Source organism: Eleginops maclovinus, chromosome 7 (genome assembly GCF_036324505.1).
Source record: "Eleginops maclovinus isolate JMC-PN-2008 ecotype Puerto Natales chromosome 7, JC_Emac_rtc_rv5, whole genome shotgun sequence".
In the NCBI taxonomy this organism is placed as follows: Eukaryota; Metazoa; Chordata; class Actinopteri; order Perciformes; family Eleginopidae; genus Eleginops; species Eleginops maclovinus.
Genome location: NC_086355.1, coordinates 13,750,263 through 13,777,725, shown reverse-complemented (window position 1 = coordinate 13,777,725; position 27,463 = coordinate 13,750,263). Strand labels below are relative to the sequence as shown.

The window sequence follows — 27,463 nt, the reverse complement described above, 5'->3', positions numbered from 1 at the left end:
TCAGTCATTCTGTGGAGCAGAGTGTGAGAGACTCCCAGACCCTCACACCTCCTTTATAAGGAGGCCCCGCCAGACTAGAGACCATTGAGCGTTTCCAGGACTCCGCTCTACCCTCAGGGCAGGAGAACTGGGGTATGTTCTGCTCTATGTAGATTGATTATGCTACAGGTTTTTGAATATCACAATTAATTATATCATATTGTGTATTCATCTTTTTTCAAGGGTTATAGAACCTATATGATAGCATCTTATCTTATATGCTTGGACAGGAAAAAGTACTTTGATTGATTGGGTTAGACGTACCGTAGAGTTGTGTGAGGTGAGATTTGGATAATAACTGTTTGTTTGGTACTTTTTTTCCAATCTGAAATTCTGTAAGTCAACCATTATTTTTAAATCTCCTGTTATTTAAATCTGTTGGTTGAAACCTTGTAGGAAAATATTGGACAACTAGCACTAATAAATGATGTTGAAATTCTTTTTTAAGAGAATACATTGTTGCCAGCAGAAATTCCATAGGACGTTTTTGAGACCCTATGCACAGGTATGATCACCTTTGGTCTCCGCCCTGGACTTTAAATCAACATTGCCTCAGGTAAAAGGGTTAAAGAATCTGAGATGTCCTGAATTAATTGTAAAACCGCAACACAATGACAGCTTGTGTATGGATAAAAAGGATCAATTAGCTCCTGTTGCTTGGATTAACAAACAGAGGTATTATTTTCACAGAAACCTCAAGTGCACTAGACATACCTTATGTTGGCACTTGTGGTTTGTTTTCTTTAATTATAGTTTTGTGAAAAGGGGGTTGCAACCAGTAGACAGGTGACATGAAATATATCTCAATGACTGGCGGCAGTAGGTGGACCTTCACCTTATCGACCCTAAAAGATGACCATCTGACCATTCACTGGTAGAGGTGACCTTTTTGTGTACTTTTCCTGGTGTGTTTTGGAGATAGGCTGGTCCTGTACAGACTGGCTGAGGATGCATGGCTCCCTGACGGGCTTAAGGTGAAGAGGCTTTGTATTGCAAAGCTCCAGGCACGAAGTAATTATAGGAGACTCTGACACAAAGGAATGTTGCACTGAATGATGGCTTGGCAAAATCCACCCTGTCACTAGACGCATTGATGAAGGATATCCATTTATATATTGTTCCTATATGCTGCAGCAACATGTGTAAGTTGCAAAAACTATTGTTAAGTTAAGCTGCCTCTCATGTGCTTTTATCACTGACTGAATGTTTTTGTTTATGTTCCATATTATGTTTGTGGTATAGGTAATTACAGAATCTTAGAGCTTTGTAAAACCTAGCATTTCAAACATGTGATAAAAAATCACTGTAATGAAAGACAAATACTACAACATCTAGGCAGGAAAATAACTTAGATAAACACAACATTAATAATACGTTTACACTAACTTGATGTCAATAAAAACAAGAACATGAAGTGCATTATCATTTCTTTCTTCTCTTTTGAAACATGGGCTATAACATTCAAGTGTTGTTTTGTTTTTTTTTGGTTTAGCTACAAAGGTGGGTTGATTGTCGACAAGGTTAGTAGTTAGGCTAAAGAAGTATTTGTTTGTCCAATGAATGTTGTAGAAATGGAACACACGAGTGTTGCAAATACAGGTTTTCTTTCATTTAAATGAATGCTGAATTGTACCATTGATGTATATCATTACATTTTCACAAACTATGTGTATCAGTATTCTGCACTGAAGACTAACCAGATACATATGCTCACTGTTTTTTCTGTTGATTTTAACATTGTTTATCTAGGTATTTTCAAGAATCTCTGAATAAAAACTACTTGCTAAATAAGGCGAGCTACATTTAGCCAAAAACATCATATAATAGTAAATCACCAACGGAGGACATTTTACTTAACAATGACTACTTGAACTTTGATGATACTTTATGCTGATTTTGAGGCTACTTACCTGGGACTACTTTTACCAGAGTAAGGATTTAAATGAAGGGCGTTTACCTGAAGTGTAGTGTTTTCAGAGTGTGATAATACTTATTTTTACTGAAGTAAAGAATCTGAATACTTATCCACCACGGATGTTGAGCCACTGAATTGGTTGGTACTCAGCATAGACTGTAAAGGTACACTACTTACCACCAGAGATGGGTGTAACGCGTTACAAAAGTAACGGAGTAGTAATGTATTACATTTTGCTGTAACGCAGTAATATAACGCAATAGGCCTACTCCTGAAATGTGGGTAATATAATACCCGTTACAATTCTCAGTAACGCAGTTACAACACATTTTAACCCGAAATGATGTGGTGTTTAGTTTCTAAGAATTCACAAACATCGCGAGATATTCCGACACCCAAGAAATAATTGTGCAGGTAACTCAGTACGCCTGTTAACTATTGGTTAAGAGGGCTGCAGAAACAGATTCGCGATTGAGAGCTGCTTGCTCACAATGCAGAGCTGCAGGCTCGGAGACCATAAGAAAAACACAGGAGTGCGCGCAGGCCAAAGCAACAGAAGGTCACTTTCTCTCTCGGTCTGCTATGCTGCTTGAACCCCGAGAAGTTCAGAGAGTCGTGCGGGATGTTGAAAAATGCAGCCTCTGTCCTCTGTGGAATCGCCAGCTTTTAGAAAGCTTGTCAGCCAAATCCCTGTTAACACACCAATGACAAGGTGAGCTAACGTTGCCATAAAGACTCGATTATATACAGCAGGTTACAGGGCCGTGCAGAGGCTCCACTAACATGTTAGTAATAACAAACAGCGATGTAATGTTACCGGTATCACATATTATCCAGCCCACTTAAACGGAGTATACGTTTAATTTCAGCATACTGCCATAGATAGCTTTAATTAATGAGCTGCAATAAACTACATTTTAGCATTTAAAGCCCTACTTTAGTGGTTATGTTTGGTGAAAGTAACTCAAAGTAACGCAAATGTAGTGTAACGCATTACATTTCAGAGACAGTCATAATGTAATGTAACTTATTTCTTTAAAAATACAGTAATGAGTCATATGTACTGTATTACATTTGGAAGTAACTTGCCCATCACTGCTTACCACACAAATGAACACAACTGCAGACGGGGATGTGCCGTCCTCTACCGGTAATTTAGGGGATGTCAAGCACAAGATGGACTGCGCATGCTCGGAGAGCCCTTTAAATTGAGCATTTTAGCATCGATCACGCTGATAGCTATATATCTTCAGCCATCTTAACTAAATTGGGTGCTGTGGGACGGTGGTGCAGCGGGACTCTCCTGTATCATAAGCTTGGGATCAACTTTTTATAGACAATCAGACGAAGAGAGACAAAGAATCATACGGCTGTTTCTTCGAGTGACTGAAAACACTTCTCAAACATGGACCGACTGTCACCATCAACACTTAATTTGGCTTTTCTGTAAACGCAATTAAATGCATGTTCAGTGACTCAGTCGAAATTCTCCTTTCATGGACATCACTACGAATTCATATTTAATTTCAGTAGCTCCTTGGTCATATTGCTGAGGCAAGAGGGAAATAAATTGATGATACTCATTTTGACCACAAGAGGGCTCAACTGCACCAATAACCAATGTTACAAATTTAACTTAAGCCTTAGTGTTTTCCTAATTTCTGCATGAACCCTAAACTCAAGGTAGGCTGTTTGAAAGTTATGTATTATTATTGTAATTGTAAATCTTCCTTTCTTAATCAGATTTATATTTGTAACAAGTGATATACTGCTGTTAGGGAAAACGTGAGTGTTTTAGTTTTGTTTAGAACTTGCCTGTAGAAGATTATTCAGGCAAGCCTTGACATGTCCAAGAAGTAATTGCAGGGCATTATTGTTTGCAGGGTGTGGGTGAATTGTCAGATGAACATCATAGCTCGTAACTCACTCTCAAGATCTAGCTTTTTCTTGTTGCAGCCCCTCCGGGTAGCATAAGGCCAAATAGCCAACCTGGTGCCTCTCAAGAATACAATCAAAGGTTTCCAGAGCATCCTAGTAAGTACAATGCTGCTATAGAGATTTCAAATTCATTTAATGGACATTTAATCATCATTTTGGTTGTTTTCTCTCTTAAAGATGTTTTCTACATTGTGGGTCTCATTTAAGAGAAGTCATGGAAAAGGCTGAAAAACTTGAGAAACAAGTGATGTGTGTGTAGCAAAGTTTATTGAGATCCACTTTTGTGCAGTAACATGTCTATTTAAGAAACTCCTAACAAGTTGGATGTTTCCATTTATCTGTAAAGGTGAAAAACAGATAATACATTTTATTGTGATTTGAATATGTTACAGTTTGTCCTTTTTGGTTGTTAGAACTGTCAAGCAGCAAACTATTATTGATAAATTACTTGTTTGAATACAAACATTGGTAAGAACACTTGTGTAATGCTAAAGGTTAGCCCATCATGTGGCGAAGCTTCTTATTTAACTCCCTTTCTTGCATAAGGAGGTTGGTGCTGTGTTCTTTGAAGGCTTCAAAATCCTGTAAAATTATGGAGATGGTGTTTAGTATTTTTCAGCGACATACAATCCACTGACTGTCAATCACTTTCCAATTTTGCAGATTTAAACATACCTTTTTCTGCTTCCAATTTAAGTTTGTGGATTCATCAAGTGCAGACTGGAGGGACTTCACCTTCACATCTGCCTTAACAGCTTCGGCTTCCTGTTCAAATCTGGCAGGGACATATGTAGACGGGGACAATAATTGTTATCATTCAGGAGGTTCTTCAAGCAGTGATGTATTGTTGATGCTGTATTCACCTGTGCTCTGCTTTGGCCCGGCTTTTTTCTCCTCCCTCCATGTTGTCTCCAGCTGCTTGATTTCCTCTTGTTTGGCCTGTATTCAAGAGAAATGTTATTGGTTGGTCTATGCAGAGCTTACATTTAATATGAGAACAAATACTATTTGCTATCACCTGAATTACTTTCCCCCTTTCCATAGACAAGTAGAGTAATTTGTCTTTCTCTTTGGTGAAGTTTGTTATGCTTTCTGTCATGTTGATTTCCTTCAAAGCATGCTCTTCCTCTGCTTTTTGTAGCTTCAGCCTAAGGTCTGGTTGTGTAGAGGTCACATGTTTACAAAGGCTTGTGTTTTGAAGCACTTCTGGGAATGATAACAATTTCTACCCACCGTTGCACATTTCTACTGCAGCTTTTTGTTGTTGCTGAGCATCATGCAATTGATTAAGTAGGGATGCCTCCTTGTTTTGATGCTGCGTTGTTTGTTCCAGGATGTTAGACTTGCATCCAGCTAATGCCGCACTGAAAGATTGATATTGGAGAAAATGTCATTTAGAATAACAAACAAAGGGGAAAAACGAAAGGTTTGGCAGATTAGACTGATTAATTACTCAGATGATCAAAATTGCTGTTCATTAGTTTTCTGTTGATCAACCTTTTAGCACTATTTATAACAGATAATAGTTCTTACCTATATTTATTTTCCCTATTTTCATATTTTTCTGTCAGCTGTTTGATTTCTTGCATCAGTTTTTTAACAAACACTTCTTTATCGTGTAGTTTTTGGGAGAAAAGTGTTTTATTTTCTGACTGCAGTTGTTGGTTTTCCAGCTTTAACTGAACATTTTGTTTCTTGTGCTCGTCCATGAAAGCAATTATTGCTTGGTTGTTTGAGGCTAAATCCATAAATCTTTTCTCTATGACCTCAGCTTTCTTTCTCTCACTGTCAAGTTCTTTCTGGTATTGTGCTACTTGTTCCTCCAACTCTGTATTGATTTTTTGCAGGGCTTGACATCGAAGAAGCACTTCATCTGCTCTCTGTTTCAGCATGCAGATCAGACCTGACTGTTCATCTATCCGGGACCGCAGTAACCCTGTCTCTTTGGAGTCCTCCACAGAAAAGCTTCGAAGTCTCTCCAGTGACTTCTGAATACCTTCCATTTGCTGGAATAAGGGGAAAAGCCTTTTGTTACAACATGTTACGCAGGTGCTTTTGGCCTTCTCAGTCGAGGTATGCCATGTTTTTGCACAACAGCATTTACACTTACAATAAGCTAGTATATTTAATAGGTCAATTTATTAAAAGCTTTAGTTTTAGTATGAACAGCCAAAAGGAAAAAAGTCATCACTTTTATTGGAACTAATAAAACCTATAACATGAATACAAAATAAACATATATGCATACCATATAATAATTCAAGTAAACATCACTTAAATGTTCAAAGAAGAAAAATAAAATAATCATAGGCAGAATGGTTCCTGTCATTGATATTGTAAACCCAGTGGTGGAATGTAACTTTACATTTACTTAAAATATATATTGCGCTTAAATGTGCCATTCTGCATAATGAGTACTTTAAAATATGTTGATGCTAATCCTTTTTTACTTGTACTTGAGTACAATTATGAATGCAGTAGTAGCTAAATTAGCAAATAACAGTGAAGTTAGTTCTAGAGACACCAACGCAGGATTACGCAGATTTATCATTGTCGTCGAAAACTTTTAAATACCTCCGTCGTGTTGCCCTCCAAATTCATGAAGTTGTCTGCATTTCTCTGTGGATTTGCCATGAGCCAAATGCAGTTTTAAATTGACAACAACTTCATTTTCAATTTGCCTCAAGTTTCTGTAACTTTCAGTTGTTCGGTCGCTAATGGCAACAATTGTTTGAGCCTGTGATTTAGCAGCACGTGAAGTTCTGCTGTTTTGCGGCTCGGCCGCAAGGTGGAGCTGTTGGGCCTTTGATTAGCCACTGAAAGTATGGCTCGAAATATTATTGTGGAAGACTGTATAAGAGCCAGTATTCTTTGCTGCTTGACATATTTGTTGTGGTAGTTGTAAGTCACTTTTCAATCTAAGATTTGATGCAGCCGTGGATTTAATTTATTAAGCTAATTGTTTTATTTATGTCACTTACGGAAGTATTTACTTTCCTACCTGAGTTTTACCAATATAACTCGATATTCAATGTCAAATTGAGGCATCTTGTATCTGTGTAATATAATTTACAACACTGTTAATTACTTGCAATCTTCTTGTTTGTCAATCTTGATGTAGGCTACGTGTCAAAATGCAAGGTTCCTTGGTTGAACTCGAACCAGAGACTTTAGGATTACGTGACTCCGCTTGCCCTCATGGGATTCAGGACACCCTAATTGAAAGCCTTTCGTCCGTTATTTTGAATTTGTATAATCCCCATTATTATTTCCCTCACAAGCGCCCGTGTGCAACCTCCCAAATGCGGGGCAAGTAAACAGCGTTGATAGCCCCGTGTGAGTGAAAATCACTGGCAGTATGCTCGAGACAAGTCGGACCTGGCTGCATGGTATTATGCAGATTCCAGGGCCAGAGGGATTTATCCGGAGGGCCGAGGCAGCCTTGTGGGGGGAGCGGCTGGGCTGTCCTGGGCCTTTGTGCACGCCCCTTTTCATCAACTAGCGGGCCAAGAAAGACAGACAGAAGAAAGCACCAGCATCCCAGCCCCAGTCCCTGCAGCTCCTCCATCTGCATAGCGGAGCTGGACGGACCAGCCAGAATGTGGAGAGCACTGCTGCTTCAACTCTTCCTCGTCTTCATATGCTCTGTTAGATGGTGCCACTCTGAAGGTAAGTTGTGTGATTTTTCCTTCCACGTTTCCTTGGTTCACACAGGCTGTCAGCTGAATGATTCATTGGGGACCTGCTGAGTTGTTGTGCTGGTGTTTCACTAGTGCACTTGTTGCACATCAAAACAAATCAGTGCAGGGGAATTTAAGTGTTGTTGATTAAATAATGCTTCTGTATTTAATTTTTTTTGGGGGGGAATATAACAATACAGCACTTATCTTTTAAGTACCCAATGGTAATTGAAACAGCATAAATGAATTAAACACAAGGGATTATTAACAAAAACCTTGTTAATAAAGCCTAAATTACATTAATTACACAATCTCCTCCAGTAATTGTGATGTGGCCACTAAGTAATGTTTTTCTGGCTTTGGAGCTAAACGTTTTAGTACATAGTATTACTTTAAAGGTTGAGCACAAAGCCTTCCTCAGACAGATTGGAAGTTCTCTTGAGGAACTTTTGCCTGAGCTTTACTGTTGCTAGGTAACAGAAAAGAGCATGTGACTTACAGACAATCTGTGAGGACTGAGAGCTACTGGTACAAATCTCATTCAGTGGAGCAGATTTTACGCTGCGAACCACTCGTTTCAAAACTTGATTCCAGCTTCAGGAGCAACTTCATTTTCTATTGTAAGACAGCAGACAGAGAAAAAAATACTCAGAAACTGCACTTGCATGCATGACAGTCTTGTGTTTGTCTCCTGCGTTTGTAGCACAGCTAGAGCCTACTTCTCAAATTGTAATCTGCTTTCTTTTTGCTCAACCCTTAGTATGTAAGCTCCTTAGTGTGAATCAAGCAACTAATTACACTGCAGCTGCTGCAGAATGAACCCATTTCTACCTAAGGAGAAGAGTGGAGTTGAGTAAAAACTGTACCAGAGAAAGGTCATGGCTACAGCTTTCTTATATATATTTATATAAAATATCCTGGACCAATTTCCTCACTGTCTAACAGACACACAAACATGAAAGAAAAGAAGGAAAAGCTGGACTGTCTATGCCAAAAAGACAATATAACAGTGGTGACAGGGAGACTGTAGCATTTAGAAAATTCACCTGGCATTTCCTTTGAATTACAGCAGTCACAGTACTTGTAGCTGACATTTGCAGATGACTACTGAGGTGTACAAAATAACCACTTGACTAAAACCACAGACTCTGTTAACTCTGTCAGCATGTTCACATTGATCATTAGCTTGGATTTGTGTGAGTAACAAACGGTGATGCAGACTGTTTTTATGAAATTCCCAGATAATTCTTTTTGACCTAGTTTCATATATAACCATTCCATGTTATCAAGTTCCTCCTGGTGGTGTGGCACTGAAAGATTGGTCAGTTCTTCATGTAGTTTAACTTTGAGAGGAAAGGATACATTCTCTAAACCCTGTTTGGTCCTCCATATAAACCTTTTAGTTTGATAATTGTTTTTCCATGACCTTTTGTAACACATTATCCAGTCTTTGGGCTTGATACTGCTGCAGAATGCTTACACCGACATTAATAGCTAATGTGACATTTTGAGGGGATTTCACGGTGCTGCTTTGTTAACCATTTTTGCTGTTTCACACATATGTTGACACTATTTTAAGTTGTTTTTCTCTGTGAATCATTGGCCAGTGATGTCCGAATAACATAATAACTGCAAAGTAAGACTTTTAATCATGTTAGGTATTAAGTTTCGTTTACTTCATAAGAGGAATGTGAAACAGAATAACAGATTTGTTATTTAAATGGTCAGCTATTATTTTGATCAGATGTCAGCTGGATTAATGTGCCTTATTTGATCATGCCTAGCCTTCCTTTTGGTCTGTATAGACTGGAAACAATAATTCTGTTGTGTTTAACATTTTTAAAGACTCATAACTTGGCCTGCACGTGCATGTTAAACCTCACGCATGCCGGCTTCTTTCCGGTATAGGAGCCTAAATCCTTGTGCAACAGTTACACTGCGTTAGAAACGGGGACACAGTTGGCACAAATTGAGAGCAAATCCTTTCCTTTCCTGCAGCCCCCTCAGTCTAGGTTACAGACGCTGGGGATAAACGGTGAGCGGTGACTCATTGTACACAGGAAAAATAAGTTGTCCTGTGGCTGTCTCATCGCATTGTGACAACCTAATTTATGATTCTTTTCAATCATGCCTTTGTTAGGGCACGTACCAAAAACCATGTTGGGTTTTCCTCAATTTTAACCACACCAAGCCTATAGTCCACACTCTATTTATTCCTCCCCCTTGCTCCCATGCCACTGCCAAAGCCCCTCGGTTTTTCACTGTTTTGTGTGTAGCAGTGAGAGCCAAAGTCACTTGTTTGGCAATTGACTGCATTCTGCTGCATTGATTTCCATATGAAATAGGCAGCAGCACTCCGCTCTGACAGCATGGATGGGTTCAGCGTTTCATGCTGCCAGCAGCCGTTCTCTCTACTTTTCTCCACACGCATTCAGTGAGTGCAGGGGCCTGCGCCAAAACAAGGCGGTATTGATGAAAGCTTTGAGACATCCTTCAGGCGCCCCACATCACAAGAAAGCCATGGTAGTGTGGACAGGTGTTTTCTTAATGGGTGGCCATGACAAGGGAGCTTATGTTCGACTTTTGTTTTACCTTATCGCAGGAAGTTAGCCCCACTGTACCCTCCTTTTCTGTTGAGTACTTTTTTAGGGTGACACTTCCAGTTATGAGTTTGCATCCCTGCTGGCACCTCTTTTGTGCCATTGTAATTTCACAGTGGGGTTTAAGGCGTATGGGGGGCTTCATTCTAATGAAAATTCCTCTACTACTCTTCTTTGTTGGGCAATCGTAAGGCTTCCTTGTCTTCCTGTATGGATAGTGCGGTGCTCTCTCCTGCTGTGGGTTTAAGTTGCTAATTAGGAAAGACAAGGCTAAAAAGAAGGAAAAGGAAAACATTTAATTACACAAAACACAAGAGAAAGCTCATAATCTGACTCAGATTTAACACTATTAAGAATAGATTTGTACAATTCACCTTGGCTCTTACCTTCATTATTTTTAATTGACTTGCGAAATTGTGAGTTGTCAGGATGAAGAAATAGACATTTGAGGATTAAGTAAAAGTTACAAAGACGTTCTTTTCACAATGTAAGAAGAGCCCTTACACAAGATAGTGCTGTTGAAAGGTTCAGCTCCAGTGTATCTGTCACCTTTCCCAGAAGTATTACCGTCAGGAAACACTGGCTGCATTTGAAAGCCTCCAGCAGATTGGTTTCTCCTTGGCATACATGGTTTAAGGTTATCCAGCTTGGTCTCAATGTATGGCGACTAAACATCTTGATCTTATCTTGTCTTTTTGATTATTTCATCTGTTTGTTTGGCAATTTTTTGCAATTTCATTTTTTGTTACATCATCTTGAGTTTAATGAAACAAATGTATTTTGTTAAAAAAAAAAAGTAAAAGAAAAGGTAATGGCCCCTGCACGGACAAAGGTGTTTTTTGTTTTGAATTTGTCTTTCATTGTTACAGGAACTATTGTATTTTGGTTAAATAGAGCGCATCCCTTCGCAGTTTTTAAACTGTACACAACACTTGCCCTTACCTCCATGCTATGGATGATGCTGAGACCTCTGGGATCACTGCCTTGCAACAAAGGCTCCCTTTGAGCAGATTGTGGGCAATTTTATCATTAGTAAACTGAGCAGGAAAAAAAGGTTTGCCTCCTGTGCAGCTGCTGAAGGAGTTAAACATGCAGCTTGTTTAGCTGGGTCAGTCGTAAAGCAGTTTGGTGTTTTACCGGCTGCTTAATCTGAGACAAGAATTCTGATCAGAAAGTATGCACGGCTTTAAGTGCAGGAGCACAGTTGTGGCAGTGATCAATCTTCAAAATACACCATTACATTCAAGAGATGATGACAGACCTCTGTATCTAAATACAATCAGTGCATGCTTCATTCATTTCCGTGAAAAAAAAGGATATACTTTTGATTACATGTTTTTATAATGCATTCAAACTAACAACTTCAAATCAGAATGTTGTAATTGTAGAGCTATCTCTTTAGAGTGCTGCAGCATCACATTTTAGAAAAGTAACCACGATATTTTGCAAGTGTAGAAAGCTAGTTGATTAGGACGGAAGCATTTTTCTAAATGCTGGATAAGACAAGACAGAGATAGACCCTCAACCCCAAGCGAGCACCACTAATCACCACCTCGCAGCTCCTCTCACGAAGAATTTGGGTAAAAATGGATGTGGTACCACCCAGTACCACTATTTATTCCAATTACATTTCAGACCGGACAGGAACAGCATGCACCATAAATCAGGCTGTCAGAGAGACAATCAGAACTACACATTCCTATTTGGACATGTCTGATGGAGTGCTCTGCCACTGAACTATGCTGCCTGAATCAATCTCTCCTGGAAAACATCAGGAGAAGGTAGAGTGGTGGTACCTTATCTCTACAGATGCCACTCAGTGGAAACATCAAAAGGAAGCTTGAAATGAATGCCGACGGAGTAGATTGTGTAACTTTCGGGGGGATGGCTGGCACGCTTGTCTCCAAGGCCTGTCAAATCACGCTTCATCAGTTAAAGGCATCCCCCTTACGCCATGTTTTTATCAAATATGGAATACTCTGATATGTATCAATCATGTTATTATTCACCTTCTTTTTCATAATTTGTTTGGGTTCCATCATGGACAAAATGACACACATTTTAGAAGAAAAACAACTTTTGTACTTAATCAAAAACTAATAATAACAATATCCTTATTAATACTAATGATGGAATGAAAAGCTTACAGTTAAGCACTTACTGTAATCATGCCAAAATTTGGATTGTGTTCAGGATGCGAGTTGGGGCAGTTCCGCTGCGGCACAGGGCGGTGTATACCAGGTGACTGGCACTGTGACGGCACATCCGACTGTGTGGATGACTCTGACGAACACGGCTGCCGTGAGTTACTCATTATATCACACTGTAGGTGACCATGGCACTGGAGAGGGTAGCGATGTTTAGTCAAAACCCATTCCAACCTGAATAAGAAATACTAAGATCCTTAAAAACCAGAAGGATTCAGAAAAGAATAATCTCCTTTTAAATACTATAAAAAGCAAATCCACCATATTTTATGTGTGAAATCTTAAACTGAAAGGTAACATAGTAACTTGAGTGCCGTAAACTTCTATTTAATCCGATAAAGAGAACAATATTACCCGCACAAAACCAGTAAAGCAGAAGTATTTATAGCAGCATGAAATAAAAACACTCTGGTAGAAATGACCACAAATTGTCCGACAGTACAGCACACGAGCAAAAGCATGTAGTAGCTGGATTACAGTCGACTGTTGTAAATTGTGAAATGCTCTGTGTGTATTCCCACAGCTCAGGTAACATGTGATTCGAGTCATTTTGAGTGTTTGAGTGACGGCGAGTGTATCCCTGATGTGTGGGTGTGTGATGATGAGGAGGACTGTGAGGACGGCTCAGACGAGAGGCACAACTGCCGTAAGTACATTTTGCATTATTTACAATCCTTTCGGGGAAGTTTTGTGTAAATTATGACGTTAATTAATTATTCCACTATCTCCAAAAATACCCAGTTAATGGTCTGTGAAAGTTGAATACCCGTTCAGAACCTACAGCTGCACAATTTTTAAGTGCAAAACAGAACTATAATTACTTTGTATGTGCTGCTTAGTCACTCTCCACTCTGTCCTCAGCTGGAAGGACGTGTACCAGTGGCCAGTTCAGCTGTAGTAACGGTGCATGCATCCCAGGAGAATACCGATGTGACCGTCTGGCAGACTGCTCAGATGGATCTGATGAGAGAGATTGCCGTAAGTCTTCTCCGGGGTGGTTTGCCTTCTTTTTTTTTTATCTCATACTCCTGTGGCATTTTAATCAATTTGTTAAGATTAAGAGGCTCGCTGACTGACAGAATGGGCCACAATATGCTTCTTGTTGTCAGAGGTTGATTGCAGATTCCTTGGTGGATTAGTCAAGCTGAAGTTCAGCAGCTATGCTATTATTGTGCCGACATGGTCAGACTAGCTGCACTACACACTGTGGTAATGTCACAATTGCATAAAGATATCTGTGGCGACCGCTGTTGTTATGGTGGTGGGGTTAAATTTACATCAATTATCCCTCAGATTCGCCAAGCCTTTCACAATTTCAAAGCTAGAAAGGACACAGTTGTCAAGCTGCCTGGTTGGTAAATGTCGCCCTGATGATGATTTAATCTTCCAGATTACCCCGAGTGCACACAGCTGAGGTGTGCTAATGGGGCCTGCTACAACCGGACCCAGAGATGTGACCAGATAGTTGACTGCCGTGACGGCTCTGACGAAGCAAATTGCAGTAAGAAAAATAAACATTTAATGTGGAAGCCATTGTTTAGAGTTCAAAAGAATGCACCCCAAAAACTAATACCATCCATTGCTTGATATCGTCACCAAACATATCTGTTTGTCTATTTTCTTGTGTTTTCTTAGCTCAGCACTGTAATACGGGCCTGTTCCCATGCCATAACGGGGCGTGTGTTCCTCAACGCTACGTCTGTGACCACGACGATGACTGTGGAGACCGGAGTGATGAGCTGAACTGCAGTATGTAGCTTCTGTCTATGTATCCTCTATTATTTTTTAGACTTTTTTTTATGATTCTTATCTTCACTTGAAATGTTTACTGTGTATTGATATTCTCCACTTTACCTGCAGCATATCCTACATGTAAAGGGAACTACTTCACCTGCCCCAGTGGCCGATGTATCCACCAAGTCTGGGTTTGTGATGGAGAGGACGACTGTGAGGACAATGCAGATGAGAAAGGCTGTGGTATGGATTCAACATTTGATAACCAATTGTGATACATCTTGTTTGTTTGTTTTTTGCTGCGAAAGAGCAGAAACGTTCGGCTTTTGGCTGTTTGTAGAACACTACAGCTTAAATACTCTGTGACCCTGATTCATCTCCAGTCTCCATGGTTTGTTCCGGATAGCAAGACGCTATGCCTGTGCTCCTTTAAGTGTGTTATTCAAATGCCTCTTTGTGGCACAAGATCACGCAGCCCCCCCAAAGGGCTTTAGAATTCCTCCACACGGCTGTGAAGAGTGTGTGTTTTTAGAGGATGGGCTGCAGAAGCTCTGTGAGCCCCCATGTGACCCCCTCAAAGCTCCACTCCCCTGCATCGGTTTAAAGTGACAGTAATTTCCCTGAAAATAAAATCCATGTCACACTTTTCTCTATGGCTGATTCTCAACAGTGTAAAATCAGGAAACCTATGCGGTTCTGTTCCAGGATCTTGTTTTTTCCTTTTAGAACTTGTAAGCCTTAACAACGATACATTTGATTTGTCTGCAGATAATGTACCACAGGCGTGTTACCCAGGTGAATGGCCCTGTCCATCGTCTGGCCTGTGTATCCCCATGGATCAGCTGTGCGACGGGACGGCTCACTGTCCAGAGGGAGAGGATGAAACTAACACCACTGCTGGACGCAACTGCAGTTAGTACACTCACAACTAGACACTGTGATGTCTAATGTCACGTAAACTTTACTATGGAAGTATATTTATTCACTGATGAGTGTTGTTCAGGTATCTGGAGATGTGCCTCTCTGAGCTGTGAGCATCGTTGTCACGCTTCCCCTGATGGAGGAACCTGTTCCTGTCCTTCTGGATACATTGTCAACAACAACAATAGTCGCTCATGTATAGGTATGTTTATATCCTTTATTGACCTTATTAACCTACCCTTGCCCAATGCTTTTACAAGTAATAGAAAGTCCATTTGCTACTGGAACCGTTTTTGTGGTAAGGATTTTTCCCTGAGATCACAAAAACATACACAATCAGCCAACATTATTTATTCCAGGTTTGCAAGATCTAAATGTGCACATAAAATCTGGTTTTTGCTTAGACTCAGAGGCACAACCATCAATAAGTTTGGTCTCATAGCTGAATTAAGAGTAAATAATAACACTTTGTTGATGCACACCTCATTACAGCTTAAAGTTGCTCGCAATGTTTTAAATAGTGTTGAATCCTCACCTGCTGCCATTTGTATTTTATGCTGAAGACTTTGACGACTGTTCGATGTGGGGCGTGTGTGACCAGTTGTGTGAGGACCGCATCGGCTCCCATCGCTGCAGCTGTCGAGAGGGCTACATCCTAGAGCAGCACAGACACTGCAGAGCTGACACCTCAAGTGAGTGTAATTTCCTCTTAGTTTGAACAGATTCTCTTGCATACAGTATGCTCAGATTTTCCATGTGGGAATAATCCAGCTAACTGAGGCCAGTTAGCATAGCCGTCCTTCCTCGTTTGCCAACCACAGTGGCTGCTTCACTAAGCGTCTGCACTTCTTTCTGGTGCATTGTTGCATACCAAATGTTGTTTTAGTTAGTCCCTTGCCTTTGTGGAACATAGAAAGAGTGTTGACTGAGAGGCTGACCTCTTTGCCTTTAGTTTTAGTGAAAAGAGTGTAATGATAGTGGCTAGAAAGTATTCTACAATTCAAAGTCTGAGTCAGGGTTCTGAATGAATGAGCTACATTCTGTACATTTCCACTGATGCTAATTTGAGCATGCATACTACCACGTTTAGTCATGCTGTAATGCATATTGGGCTTTAACTGAAATATCTTCACCATGCTTGGTTTCTGACTTGTGGTGTTTTATTTCTGCTGCAGCTGGAGTCCCCTTCTTGATATTTTCTAATGGCAGGGACCTGCTAATAGGTGACATCCATGGCAACAGCATGCGCACTTTGGTTCACTCACAGAACAGAGGAGTTGCGGTGGGAGTGGACTACCATTATAATCTCCACAGGATCTTCTGGACTGATACCATTCAGAATAAGGTAATCCAATTTCCAAATCTAATGTTATATATTATGAAGCGTTGCACTGCAGTGATTGTCAAAAAGCATTACTTGATGACATGATATGTTGTATTGCCTTAAAAGTTCACGGGAGTAGACCACTTTCTTGTTTGAGCAAATAATTGAATTAGACTGGAGCTGGCCAGGATGAATTCTTTCTGTTATCCTGTGAAATATCAGCAATGTTGATACTATAATAATGGGATACCGGCTGGCTCCTTTGCGGCTGGGTCATAATGAAGGGAAGTAGATGTCGAATGGAATCCAAACGGCCTAATCTTGAAACCCTTCTGATAGGCTGGTTTGGTGTTCACATACCAGGGTGCAATTTTTGTAACTTGATCTTGTTCGTAGTAATCATGTTGTATTTATTTTCAGTGGCACAGTTTATCTATATGCATTCTTCGTCCAACTTAAAACTCTCTGAATAGCCTATGCTTTGGCTCCTGAGAGGTTTGCACTGCTGCCCCTGGGCTGAAAGGCGTGGATGTATCTCTTACTGGGCATGTGTGTATATTAGCAACCTCCATGGCAGAATGTCAGATTAAAGTGGGAAAAGCACAAACAGGGCATGTGAATGCCACCAAAAAGGCTAAACTATCAGGCTATTTCCTCATCTTCAGTTTCTCTTTAAACAGGTCAGTTGAAAATCCTGCTTTTTAGACGCGTGGATCTTGTTTCAAAAGAAGCGGAGCTGCTCGGAGCAGTAACCCCTCTAACCAGCTGCATGGTGCCAAGGCTTCCAGTCTGAGAAACTAGTGCCATGATACCGTAGCATAGGTAGAGTTGCAAAGTCAGGAAAAAACACTTTACATGTTTAACAGAGATTCATAAGACTGAAGCATCAGACAAGCAAACAAATAATCTCCCCCTTTTACTTTGTGAAATAGAGGCTTTATGTTAAAATTGCAGCATTGTTAGTGCACAATTCCCTTGTTAGATTGCCCTAGCGCAGTACGAAGGCACTGTCTATTAAGCTTTTAAAATTACCCTCATGATTTTTTTTACTCAGATATTTGAAGCCTGAAGCCATTTCAAGCTTAATTTAAGATGTCTTTTTTTTCTCAGAACAAGGGGTAGGGATTTTGTCTCTTACATCAAAATCGATTTAAGAATAGGTCTCTTGTGACCAGTATGAACAGGGAGAAAAATAACATCGGCCAATAGCCCTTTTAATGTACCTACAGGAATGCAAGTATTGTATTTAGATACACTTGGAAAAATGTGAACTTTAATATCTTCCCATGATTTCCAGAAGCAGCGACCACCTAAGAGCTAATATCCTGCCAACAATGGCGTCTTTTGTGTACAGGTATTTTCTGTGGATATGGACGGTTCCAATATGCAGGTGGTTCTAAATGTATCGGTTGACTTCCCCGAGAACTTGGCAGTGGACTGGGTGAACAATAAACTGTATGTGGTGGAGTCCAGCGTCAACAGGATTGACATGGTGGACTTTGATGGCGGCAACCGGGTCACACTCATCACTGAAAACCTGGGAAACCCTAGAGGACTGGCGGTGGACCCTACTGTCGGGTAAGCACATCTCCCAGCTTCCATCCATCTATCCCTCAACGCATTCCCAAACCCCACATACAGTATCTGTCTTGCTCCATTGGTGTGGAATAATGGGGGGTGTGTGGGAGATTAGCAGATTGCCCTGTGTGGATTAGTGAGAAGCAATGTAAGTGATGACCCTCATTGTAATCCAATAGTATAGTTTAAGGGGGAGGGGAGCCAGGTGGCTACAGATAAATTGCTTAAGTTAATGTACAGCTCTCTAGTGGGATGCAGAGCCACCCACCTGGGGGACATAATGTGGCCATGTGGCTGCTAGACTTAATCAACAAGAAGAAAGTCTCTTTTTCTTAAAAGATAATGTTTACATTCTACTTTTAGCTCATTTTATTCTATTTCATTTGCATATTGTTAACATAGTCCTGCAACATTCTCTTGCACTATTTTATTTCTACTGTCTTTCTTCTTACACTATTTTTTTGGTATTTACTTTGTTTTACGTTGCTTTGTTTGAGGAGCTTGTGACTTGAGTTTCTCATTTCATATCTGCACTGTAGCTGTTCACTTGACAACAAATCCCTTTGAACTTTGACACTTTTTTTTTACTTTATCTCTCCCTTTTACAGGTACATGTTCTTCTCAGATTGGGAGGCAGTGAATGGACAACCAGGCCTGGAGCGGGCCTTCATGGATGGCACCAACCGTTATGGGATTATTAGAAGTAAACTTGGTTGGCCAGCTGGCATCACACTGGACATCGAAGAACAGCGTGTCTACTGGGTCGACAGTCGCTATGACTATATTGAAACTGCGACATACGATGGCCTTCATCGGTAAATATGTTTACAACAAAAACATTAAAGCAAATCTCCAAGAAATCTTTGGGGGGGTGAAAAGTGGAAGGGTCCATGCTTTTATATGTTTATATGTGTTCTCTTTTTTTTAAAAGAAAAACCGTGGTACATGGAGGTGCTGTGATACCACACCCATTTGGCATTAGTCTGTTTGAGCACAGTGTTTATTTCACGGACTGGACCAAGATGGCCGTGATGACAGCCAACAAGTTCTCTGACAGCAGTACTCAAGTTGTTTTCAATACATCACAGACTCCACACGGAGTAGCAGTGATACATCAGCTGAAACAGCCATATGGTAAGTATTTCTCAGAATGTAGCCGTTCGAAGCCTAATGCATATATGTGGAAGCTTCAAATTAGCCACGTTTGTTTGTATACCTCTTCCTGCGATGTATATTAGTATTAACTGACATCTGCTAGTGCTACTGCTAGTGTTAATAAAGTTAGAGTCCTTAATTTATACGAATATCTGAATTTCACATAACTTTTCCAATTATTTCATTTAAGTTCTTGGTTTTTTTTCTCCAGTTCCTAACCCTTGTAGTGTAGACAGAGGTGGATGTGAGCAGATCTGTGTTCTGAGTCACAGGAGTGATAATGGAGGCCTTGGTTACCGCTGCAAATGTCGCATGGGCTACGACCTACATGCTGATGGCAAGCGATGTTACGGTAAGCAAATTATAAAATATGTTTATATATACATTTCTTAGGACTTTAGTGTAATTTATACTTAACCCCCTCAATGTGTAACAGTTGTGTCTCATTTAACCCTTTAATTTCTGTTGTGTTTTTTTAAGGCTGAATTTCTTTGTGGTTTTCTCTCTTGTTTCTGATTTCCTATCTTCAGCTGTGAGGCAGTTTCTGTTGTTCTCCAGCCAGCTGGCCGTGCGAGGGATCCCCTTTAACCTCTCTTCTCAGGAGGACATCATCCTGCCCATCACTGGATCCCCGTCGTACTTTGTTGGGGTGGATTTTAGTGCTGAAGACGATGCCATCTTCTTCTCAGACACAGCCAAAGACATTATCTATAAACAAAAAGTGGATGGGACTGGTGAGCATCTAGTTGGTCGCTCTAGCTGATCGGCAGAATATCATGCTATCTTTTAAGCGTAAATCAAAAGGAAATACATTGTGTTGTACAAAATGCTATACGCAGTCAATATGCTTCCAGTGCTTTCCCTTTGCTTACATCCTTGGATAATTTCCTTCCTTTCAGAGAGCTCTACCATGTGATTCAGCCAGGCTTATACAGGGAGTTAAGGGAGTACCTGATGGGGCCGACTGGTACTATGGGGGAGGGAGTGGATAGGAGTATGGACAGTGGAAAAAGGATCATATAATACATTTACATCTCAAACTAATGTCCTGGAAGAAAAAGAAGACCGACTAATCTAGATTGTTTTATCATGCATTTTTAATATTTAGTTTCAAATCTATCACCTAAGCTGTGGAAAGTAGTTACTGATGTAGACGAGCAGTCGCACCACACACTTGGTAAAAAGAAACGCCGCTGCTCTGATCAGGGATGTTGTTTTTGGGGCTGCTCTAGTTTTTTCTGTACCGTCCACATGGGGAAAATGCAAGCTGACAGCCTATTTATCTAAATGTGTTCCTCTTTCATCTCTGTGTTAAACGGTGCTCTGACTGCTTTGATCTGCACAGGCAGGGAGGTATTGGCAGCCAACAGAGTGGATGGAGTGGAGGACCTGGCTTACGACTGGATTTCAAAGAACCTTTACTGGACTGACCCACGATACAGGAGCATATCTGTCATGAAGATAGCTGATAAGTCCAGGAGAGCTATCATACGAAACCTCAACAACCCTCGGGCCATCGTGGTCCATCCTCTCATTGGGTAAATCAACAGATAAGATAATACATTTTACTTTTGTGGCTGTAGATACTTGATTTGTAATTTGCTTAATCCCATCCAGAGATGTTGATAATGCAGGTTCAAATATAAAAACTATGAAAGAAAAAAAAAGATATATATTGAAGTTTAAATTAAACAACTGATATAAGAAATCTTTATTTAGAACAATTGGTTATTTATAGTGCCTGTAAAGTCATAAGGCCTTTGTGTCTAACACCAAAGATTAGTTTAGAGTGAAGGGAAGTATTGTAGTTAATACTAAGAACTTGGCTTAGACGGAAAAATTCTCATGGGGAAGTATCCAAAATAACATACATAGGAGTTTTTCTCAGAAAGGAACAGAGAATGTTTCTAATAATTGAATGTCGTTTTTGAATAAAATATGACGTACTTCAACAGATATATTTTTTGGACTGACTGGTACCGGCCAGCGAAGATTATGAGGGCTTGGGCTGACGGGTCACATGCCATGTCTATTGTAAACACAACTCTCGGCTGGCCAAATGGCTTGGCTATTGACTGGAGGTGAGTTAAACATATTATTACATCTGAAAAAACAGTCCCAGAATACACTTTTCATTATGTTACATATTGTATAATATTACTCATACATTATGGGGTGCCTGACAATTTATGTCTGACTTATTTCAAACTACTTTTATTTCCACACAGCTCAATGCGTCTGTACTGGGTGGATGCTTTCTTTGACAAAATTGAGCACAGCAACTTTGACGGACGGAACAGGATTTCTTTGGATCGCATTACCCAGATCTCCCATCCATTTGGTCTCACCATTTTTGAAGGTATTAAATTAAGACGTGTCAGTATTGTATCTTGTATTCAATATAAATGAAGAGGGCTTTTATTTCACTGATATTCATGTCAAAAGAGCAGTTCCAAGGAAGCGATGAAAGATACTTTAACTGAGGGATTTTCTACTTGAAGGCTATGCATATTTCACTGACTGGCGCCTGGGTGGCATTGTACGTGTGCGCAAGACCGATGGTGGGGAGATGGTGATAATCAGAAGAGGAATCAGCCACATCATGCATGTCAAGTCTTTCAGCTCCAACTCTCAGATTGGTTAGTAGCTTTCTCACTTCTCTACACCATTCATGTGTAGCTGAGGCTCACTCCTGTCAGTCATATTCCCGGTAATTACTTTCCACTCTTCTTCTCAGGTTCCAATCTCTGCAACAGGCAGACAAATCCTAATGGAGACTGCAGCCACTTCTGCTTCCCGTCCCCAGACTCACAGAGGGTGTGTGGCTGTCCGTATGGTATGAAGCTTTTGCCCAACCAGCAGACATGTGTGGAAGACCCTTCCAGTGAGCCCCCCACGCTGCAGTGCGGAGCCAACTCCTTCTCCTGTGGCAACGGCAAATGCGTACCAAACAGCTACAGATGCGATGGTGTTGACGACTGCCATGACAACAGTGACGAAGTCAATTGTGGAATTAACAGTAATGCTTTTCTTGTAAATGTAGTCTGTTATACTAGCATGACCTGAATGCAGTAAAAACCTGTTTATGCTCCTATTTTATTATTACATTTTGTTAATTATTACTGTATTTTATTCAATATGATCTCTTTTTGCAGACACCACTTGCTCCCCATCTGCATTCACATGTGCCAATAAGAACTGCGTGCCTACGAGGTGGCGCTGTGATGGGCATAATGACTGCTCTGATAACAGCGATGAGATCAGCTGCCCTACGCAGGTGCCCGGAACGTGTCCTGCGAATCAGTTTACCTGTGCCAACCACCGCTGCATCCCACATACCTGGCGATGTGACACAGATAATGACTGTGGAGATAGCTCAGATGAAGCCGACTGCCGTGAGTATCCCTGTCCCTGCCAGACAATGTGCATATGTTGATTGCCACACATAAACCAGGTCCCCTAATATTTAGGTTAAGTGTATTTGCACATATTGTATACAGTATATGTATGATAAAAAGAAAGTTAAAATGTAAGAAAAAGAGAAGATCAGGAAAGACAAGACGCCAAAAACAGCATTTGAAATATACTTAATAGGAAAAAGGGTTTAAATGATCATTTTTTTTGTTGCATAATTCATAAAAGTTTGAAGACAAAGCAGTTATAGAAATTAAACTAGAATTTACTTGAGTACACTTACTTAATGTTACTTTCCACCACTGCTTATCTGGTGTTTCACAATTCATCAGATCTGGGAAGCACATGCCATCCGGGACAGTTTCAGTGTCCAGACCACCGCTGCATAGACCCCAGCTACGTCTGTGATGGGGACAGGGACTGTGTGGATGGGGCAGACGAGCAGGGATGCAGTGAGTATATTTCTGAACTACCAATTTCCTCTGGACGTACCTAAAGTCGCATATTAGATTCACCTGGTGCTTACTTTCAAAAACATCTCAAATCTGTGTGTATATGATTCATTTCTAATTTCAATTGGAAACTGAATTAACAGTTTGGATCTATTTTTATCACGTCTCATTACCATTTCAACTCTATTCCCACCTATATTTAAATTTGCTTAAGTTCTGGATCTTACACTGAGTTATTAATTTCCTAATAAACGTTCATTTCCTAAAAAAGTATGAATCTGAAAATACTCATTCATTCAGAAAAACCTGTTTGTGCTAACTAAATATATTCAAGAATTTGTAGAGGTCAATTGAATGCTCTGTAAAATTCCTCAAGCCTCTTAGTATATTGATCCCATTACTTGTGTTGCACAACATGTGAGCTTAGCATACATACACAACTGCACAAACACTCAATATCAGGTTTAACATTCCCAACTGGATTTTTTTCAGTCTACAACTGCACTGGGAATGAGTTCAAGTGTTCCACTGGCCACCAGTGTGTCAACTCCTACTACCGATGCGATGGGGTCTTTGATTGCAGTGACCGCTCAGACGAGCAAGGCTGTCGTAAGTATTTCAATCGTGCTATAGGTCATAGGTCGTGTTACTAAAGCATTACTTAGTCATGCGTAATTATTAATTAGAATGATCATTTAAGGTATTTTAATTTAATAACTTATAGGCTCTGCTAACGGGCTGTTTGTGGTTTTTTCTTATGTGTTTCAGCTACTAGGCCCCCAGGGATGTGCCACCATGAGAGCGAGTTTCAGTGTCAATCCGACGGGAGCTGTGTGCCGGCTACCTGGGAGTGTGACGGTCATCCAGACTGTGAGGACGGCAGTGACGAACACCAGGCCTGCCCCCCTCGTACCTGCCCCTCCTCACTGTTCCGCTGTGACAACGGGAACTGTGTGTTACGCAGCTGGATCTGTGACGGGGACAATGACTGCAGGGACATGAGCGATGAAAAAGACTGTCCCACGCCGCCTTTCCGGTGTCCGAGCTGGCAGTGGCAGTGTCCCGGCCACAGTGTATGCATCAACCTCACCACGGTGTGTGACAACACCCCTGACTGCCCCAACGGAGCTGACGAGTCTCCTCTCTGCAGTAAGTCTGATCTCTGCCCTCTCTCTAAAAATGTTTGTCATCTTTCAAAAGTGCTTGATTGTTTTATTACATTTCTATGTTTGCTGGCCTTCTCAAATTTAATAAAGATTTCACATCACATGATAAATGGGATCAAACTCTCCATTGATTTTTATTTAATTTGACATTGACTCTTGTATTCACACAACGCCACATGTCACATACATTTTGTGTTGAATGTTATCTGTTTGTCTTTTGTTTGTTGTGTTAAAATCATGCATGTGTGTGATCTGACCTGTATTAACCTGATGATCTGTGATCTTCCTTTCTTGCCTTTCTCACCACTTTCAGATGAGCCTTTGCCAGGTAGGAACAAACTCTCAATCACTGGTAGAAATGCTTGACATAGCTTTGATTTTCACACATTATCTTTGTTAACCCGTGTTGATCTTTTTTAAAAACATAATCAAAGTGTGGGTTATACGTGCAAATAGTTCTGGCTTAAAGTAACACTTCTAAAGACAATTACTGAAGTAGTTAGAGCTTTGCGGTTCATAAATTATCATTGAGACATGTTTAGTAAATGCATAGTTTGCTAGATCTTGAATTGTTGTTGAATATGTGATCCTTCACTTGGTTTTGATTTTTCCATTTTTGGATTGTAAATGGTGATTTCCCTGCTCTTAACCCAGATCAGGAGAGCTGTTCTGACAACAACGCTGGCTGCACCCACGGTTGTATCCAAGGGCCTTTTGGGGCACAGTGCACGTGCCCCATTGGTTACCAGCTAAGCAATGACTCCAAAACCTGTGAGGATATGGATGAGTGTAACCCCCCCGGACTATGCAGCCAGCACTGCTTTAATGAGAGAGGCTCTTTCCGCTGCCACTGCCAGGATGGTTACACACTGGAAGCAGACCAGCGTACCTGCAAGGCCTCAGGTGAGGAGGGATATGGCTTCGCATTTCATATTACTCCCGTGGTACCTGTAAATATCAACAAAAAATGTAATAATGCTGGAAAATGGGCACATTATCAGTTCAACAGCAACACGGTTGTCAACATGAAGCCTGTAGAGCACATACCTCGTGCAGGAATGGGCCGTTATTAAGGGGGAGCTTGGCCACTGGACTAGGGGACTAACACACCGTCTTTCTTCTCCATTGTCTCCCCTTGCTGCTCTGATTTCTTTAGATAACATAAATAACATATATGTCACTCACTGGCCATCACTGGTGTAATTAGCACCAACAAAGGACTGTTTATGGTGGAGCGTGCCTGACATGAGCTCCTCTTCCACACAGATAACCTGCTGAAAGGCTCAGCAATACAATAGTTCATTATCTGGACAAAAGTGCATTCCCAGAGGATTGCCATTTGAGTAGGGTCTACTTAATAGGCCTGTTGTATGGTCGTGGTTCACATGAAAAAGCTGATAAGTGCTCTAATTAGCATGAGAATGGACATGAAAAATAGGTAACAGAGATTTGATGTCTGTTTGCAGATTCTCGTCAGGCGTTCCTGCTGGTTGCCAGTCGAAATCAGATTGTGCAAGATGACATAACCGCTCAGCCCAATGTGATCCGCTCACTGGTGCGAGATGGGCGCAACATCGTGGCGCTAGACTTTGACTCAGTCACTGACCGTGTGTACTGGTCAGACACGAGCCAGGACAGAATCTGGAGTGCTAACAAGAACGGCAGTGACAGAACTGTGGTGAGTTGGTTTTTCCAGAAACACTTTTGGCCTATAATCCACCAGACAAATACTTGTAGTGCATTACAATCTGCTTATAACACTTTAATCATGGTTATAAAACTCGTAAAAAGTGTCTAATGCTTCAAACAGTAATAATAATTACAACACATTACAAAGCATTCAATAATGACCTAAAGTTAAAGTATCACCATAGTCCATAATTGTGGATCATTCACTTGTATTTCAGATTTAACTTAAGAGTTACATTTATTTTTAATCTTATTTATTTTCAATTAAAGCAAAAATGCAGTCACTTATAACAAGCTTATTCTTATATATATTTGCATATAATGCTTATAATGCACTTAATAACAATTGGGATTATAATACGTCATGACCCTTTTTTAAAAATAAATCAGTAAGTATGATGATTCTTGACCTTTATGTCATAAAATGCTTTATATCGTTTTATGATTATTGTGAAAAAGCAATATGAATATTTATGATTGTTTATAACTACAATTAAACAGTGGTGTAAGCAGATTAATACGCATTAATACGCATAAGTAAGTTTATATTGCATTTTAGATGTCATATAACTTTGACATATTACACATCATTCTGTATTTCTTCACAGCTTTACACTTAGTTTAGTTTTCCTGATAACCGAACATATTTACTCAGATTGAGTCTCCTGGTTACAGGTATTTGACAGTGGAGTGACAGTAACAGAGAGCCTTGCTGTGGACTGGGTGGGTAGGAACCTTTACTGGACTGACTACGTCTTGGAGACTGTTGAAGTGTCTAAACTGGACGGCACCCACCGCACTGTATTAGTCAGTGAAAATGTCACCAACCCTCGAGGTCTGGTGCTTGACCCGCGTGACAGGTCGGTGAAATACAAAATATACAAATGTTTTTTCCTTTTGCATTCTCAAAGGAGTTGGTGTTAAAAGACGAGAATTTGTTTTGCAGCTCCCACCTGATGTTCTGGACCGACTGGGGGAGGAACCCCCGCATTGAGAGGGCCAGCATGGACGGCCAACTAAGGACTGTTATCGTCAGCAACAAGCTGTACTGGCCCAACGGTCTAACCATAGACTATCCAAACAATCTATTGTACTTTGCCGATGCTTACTTGGATTTTATTGATTATTGCGATTTTAATGGCAACAATAGGAAGCAAGTCCTGGCCAGTGACCTGGTGAGTGTTTGAGAAGGAAAACACATTTTCTGAATTATCTGTAGAGATTTGATTTACATTGATTATTCAAAAGTGAAGAGCAAGTTCCATTTTATTTTGAAAAGCATATGTAAGACACTTTGTTTTCTTTTGCTACTCTCTGTGAAAAGGTACTGCAACATCCCCACGCAATTACCATTTTTGAGGATTTTGTGTATTGGACCGACAGATACATCAACCGTGTGATGCGAGCCCATAAGTGGCACGGGGAGAACCAGACAGTGATGCTTTTCAACCTCCCTCAGCCCATGGGTCTGGTGACAGTGCACCCAGCAAGGCAGCCGGCAGGTATGGCAAAGATGTTCCTCATCAACAAGTGGCATCAGCTTTACAGCTGACGTTTACCATTGTGTTCGTGACCTGAATTGGTTTGGTCGTTATCATGCTTTATTGGGATAATTAGGTAAATATGCAGCATGTCCATAGTTGCTCTAAAA

At 40.5% G+C, this 27,463-nt stretch overlaps 2 protein-coding genes across 2 annotated transcripts in view; one reads left to right on the top strand and one right to left on the bottom strand.

Annotated features, from left to right (window-relative positions):
* Nucleotides 1-4,149: 4,149 nt before the first annotated feature.
* Nucleotides 4,150-6,636, bottom strand: zgc:172182 (coiled-coil domain-containing protein 89). The gene is given in 8 exon segments (XM_063887321.1): nt 4,150-4,474; nt 4,568-4,667; nt 4,756-4,774; nt 4,777-4,831; nt 4,911-5,047; nt 5,126-5,256; nt 5,426-5,898; nt 6,467-6,636. Coding segments are annotated over 8 exon segments (1,062 nt in total). The 5' UTR covers nt 6,527-6,636; the 3' UTR covers nt 4,150-4,387.
* Nucleotides 6,637-7,286: 650 nt separating this feature from the next.
* The window catches only part of lrp2a (low density lipoprotein receptor-related protein 2a), a 47,467-nt gene continuing 27,290 nt past the window's right edge, over nt 7,287-27,463 (top strand). The window contains 32 exon segments of the mRNA XM_063887325.1: nt 7,287-7,390; nt 7,392-7,561; nt 12,366-12,473; nt 12,903-13,025; nt 13,241-13,357; nt 13,770-13,880; nt 14,015-14,128; nt 14,240-14,356; nt 14,882-15,025; nt 15,117-15,236; nt 15,598-15,726; nt 16,210-16,379; nt 17,713-17,936; nt 18,545-18,751; nt 18,868-19,070; nt 19,303-19,443; nt 19,622-19,825; nt 20,437-20,629; nt 21,047-21,172; nt 21,320-21,450; nt 21,593-21,730; nt 21,829-22,110; nt 22,247-22,486; nt 22,838-22,957; nt 23,450-23,566; nt 23,726-24,106; nt 24,437-24,451; nt 24,778-25,026; nt 25,590-25,801; nt 26,488-26,672; nt 26,759-26,987; nt 27,137-27,314. Coding sequence (XP_063743395.1) covers nt 7,287-7,390; nt 7,392-7,561; nt 12,366-12,473; nt 12,903-13,025; nt 13,241-13,357; nt 13,770-13,880; nt 14,015-14,128; nt 14,240-14,356; nt 14,882-15,025; nt 15,117-15,236; nt 15,598-15,726; nt 16,210-16,379; nt 17,713-17,936; nt 18,545-18,751; nt 18,868-19,070; nt 19,303-19,443; nt 19,622-19,825; nt 20,437-20,629; nt 21,047-21,172; nt 21,320-21,450; nt 21,593-21,730; nt 21,829-22,110; nt 22,247-22,486; nt 22,838-22,957; nt 23,450-23,566; nt 23,726-24,106; nt 24,437-24,451; nt 24,778-25,026; nt 25,590-25,801; nt 26,488-26,672; nt 26,759-26,987; nt 27,137-27,314 — 5,302 coding nt within the window.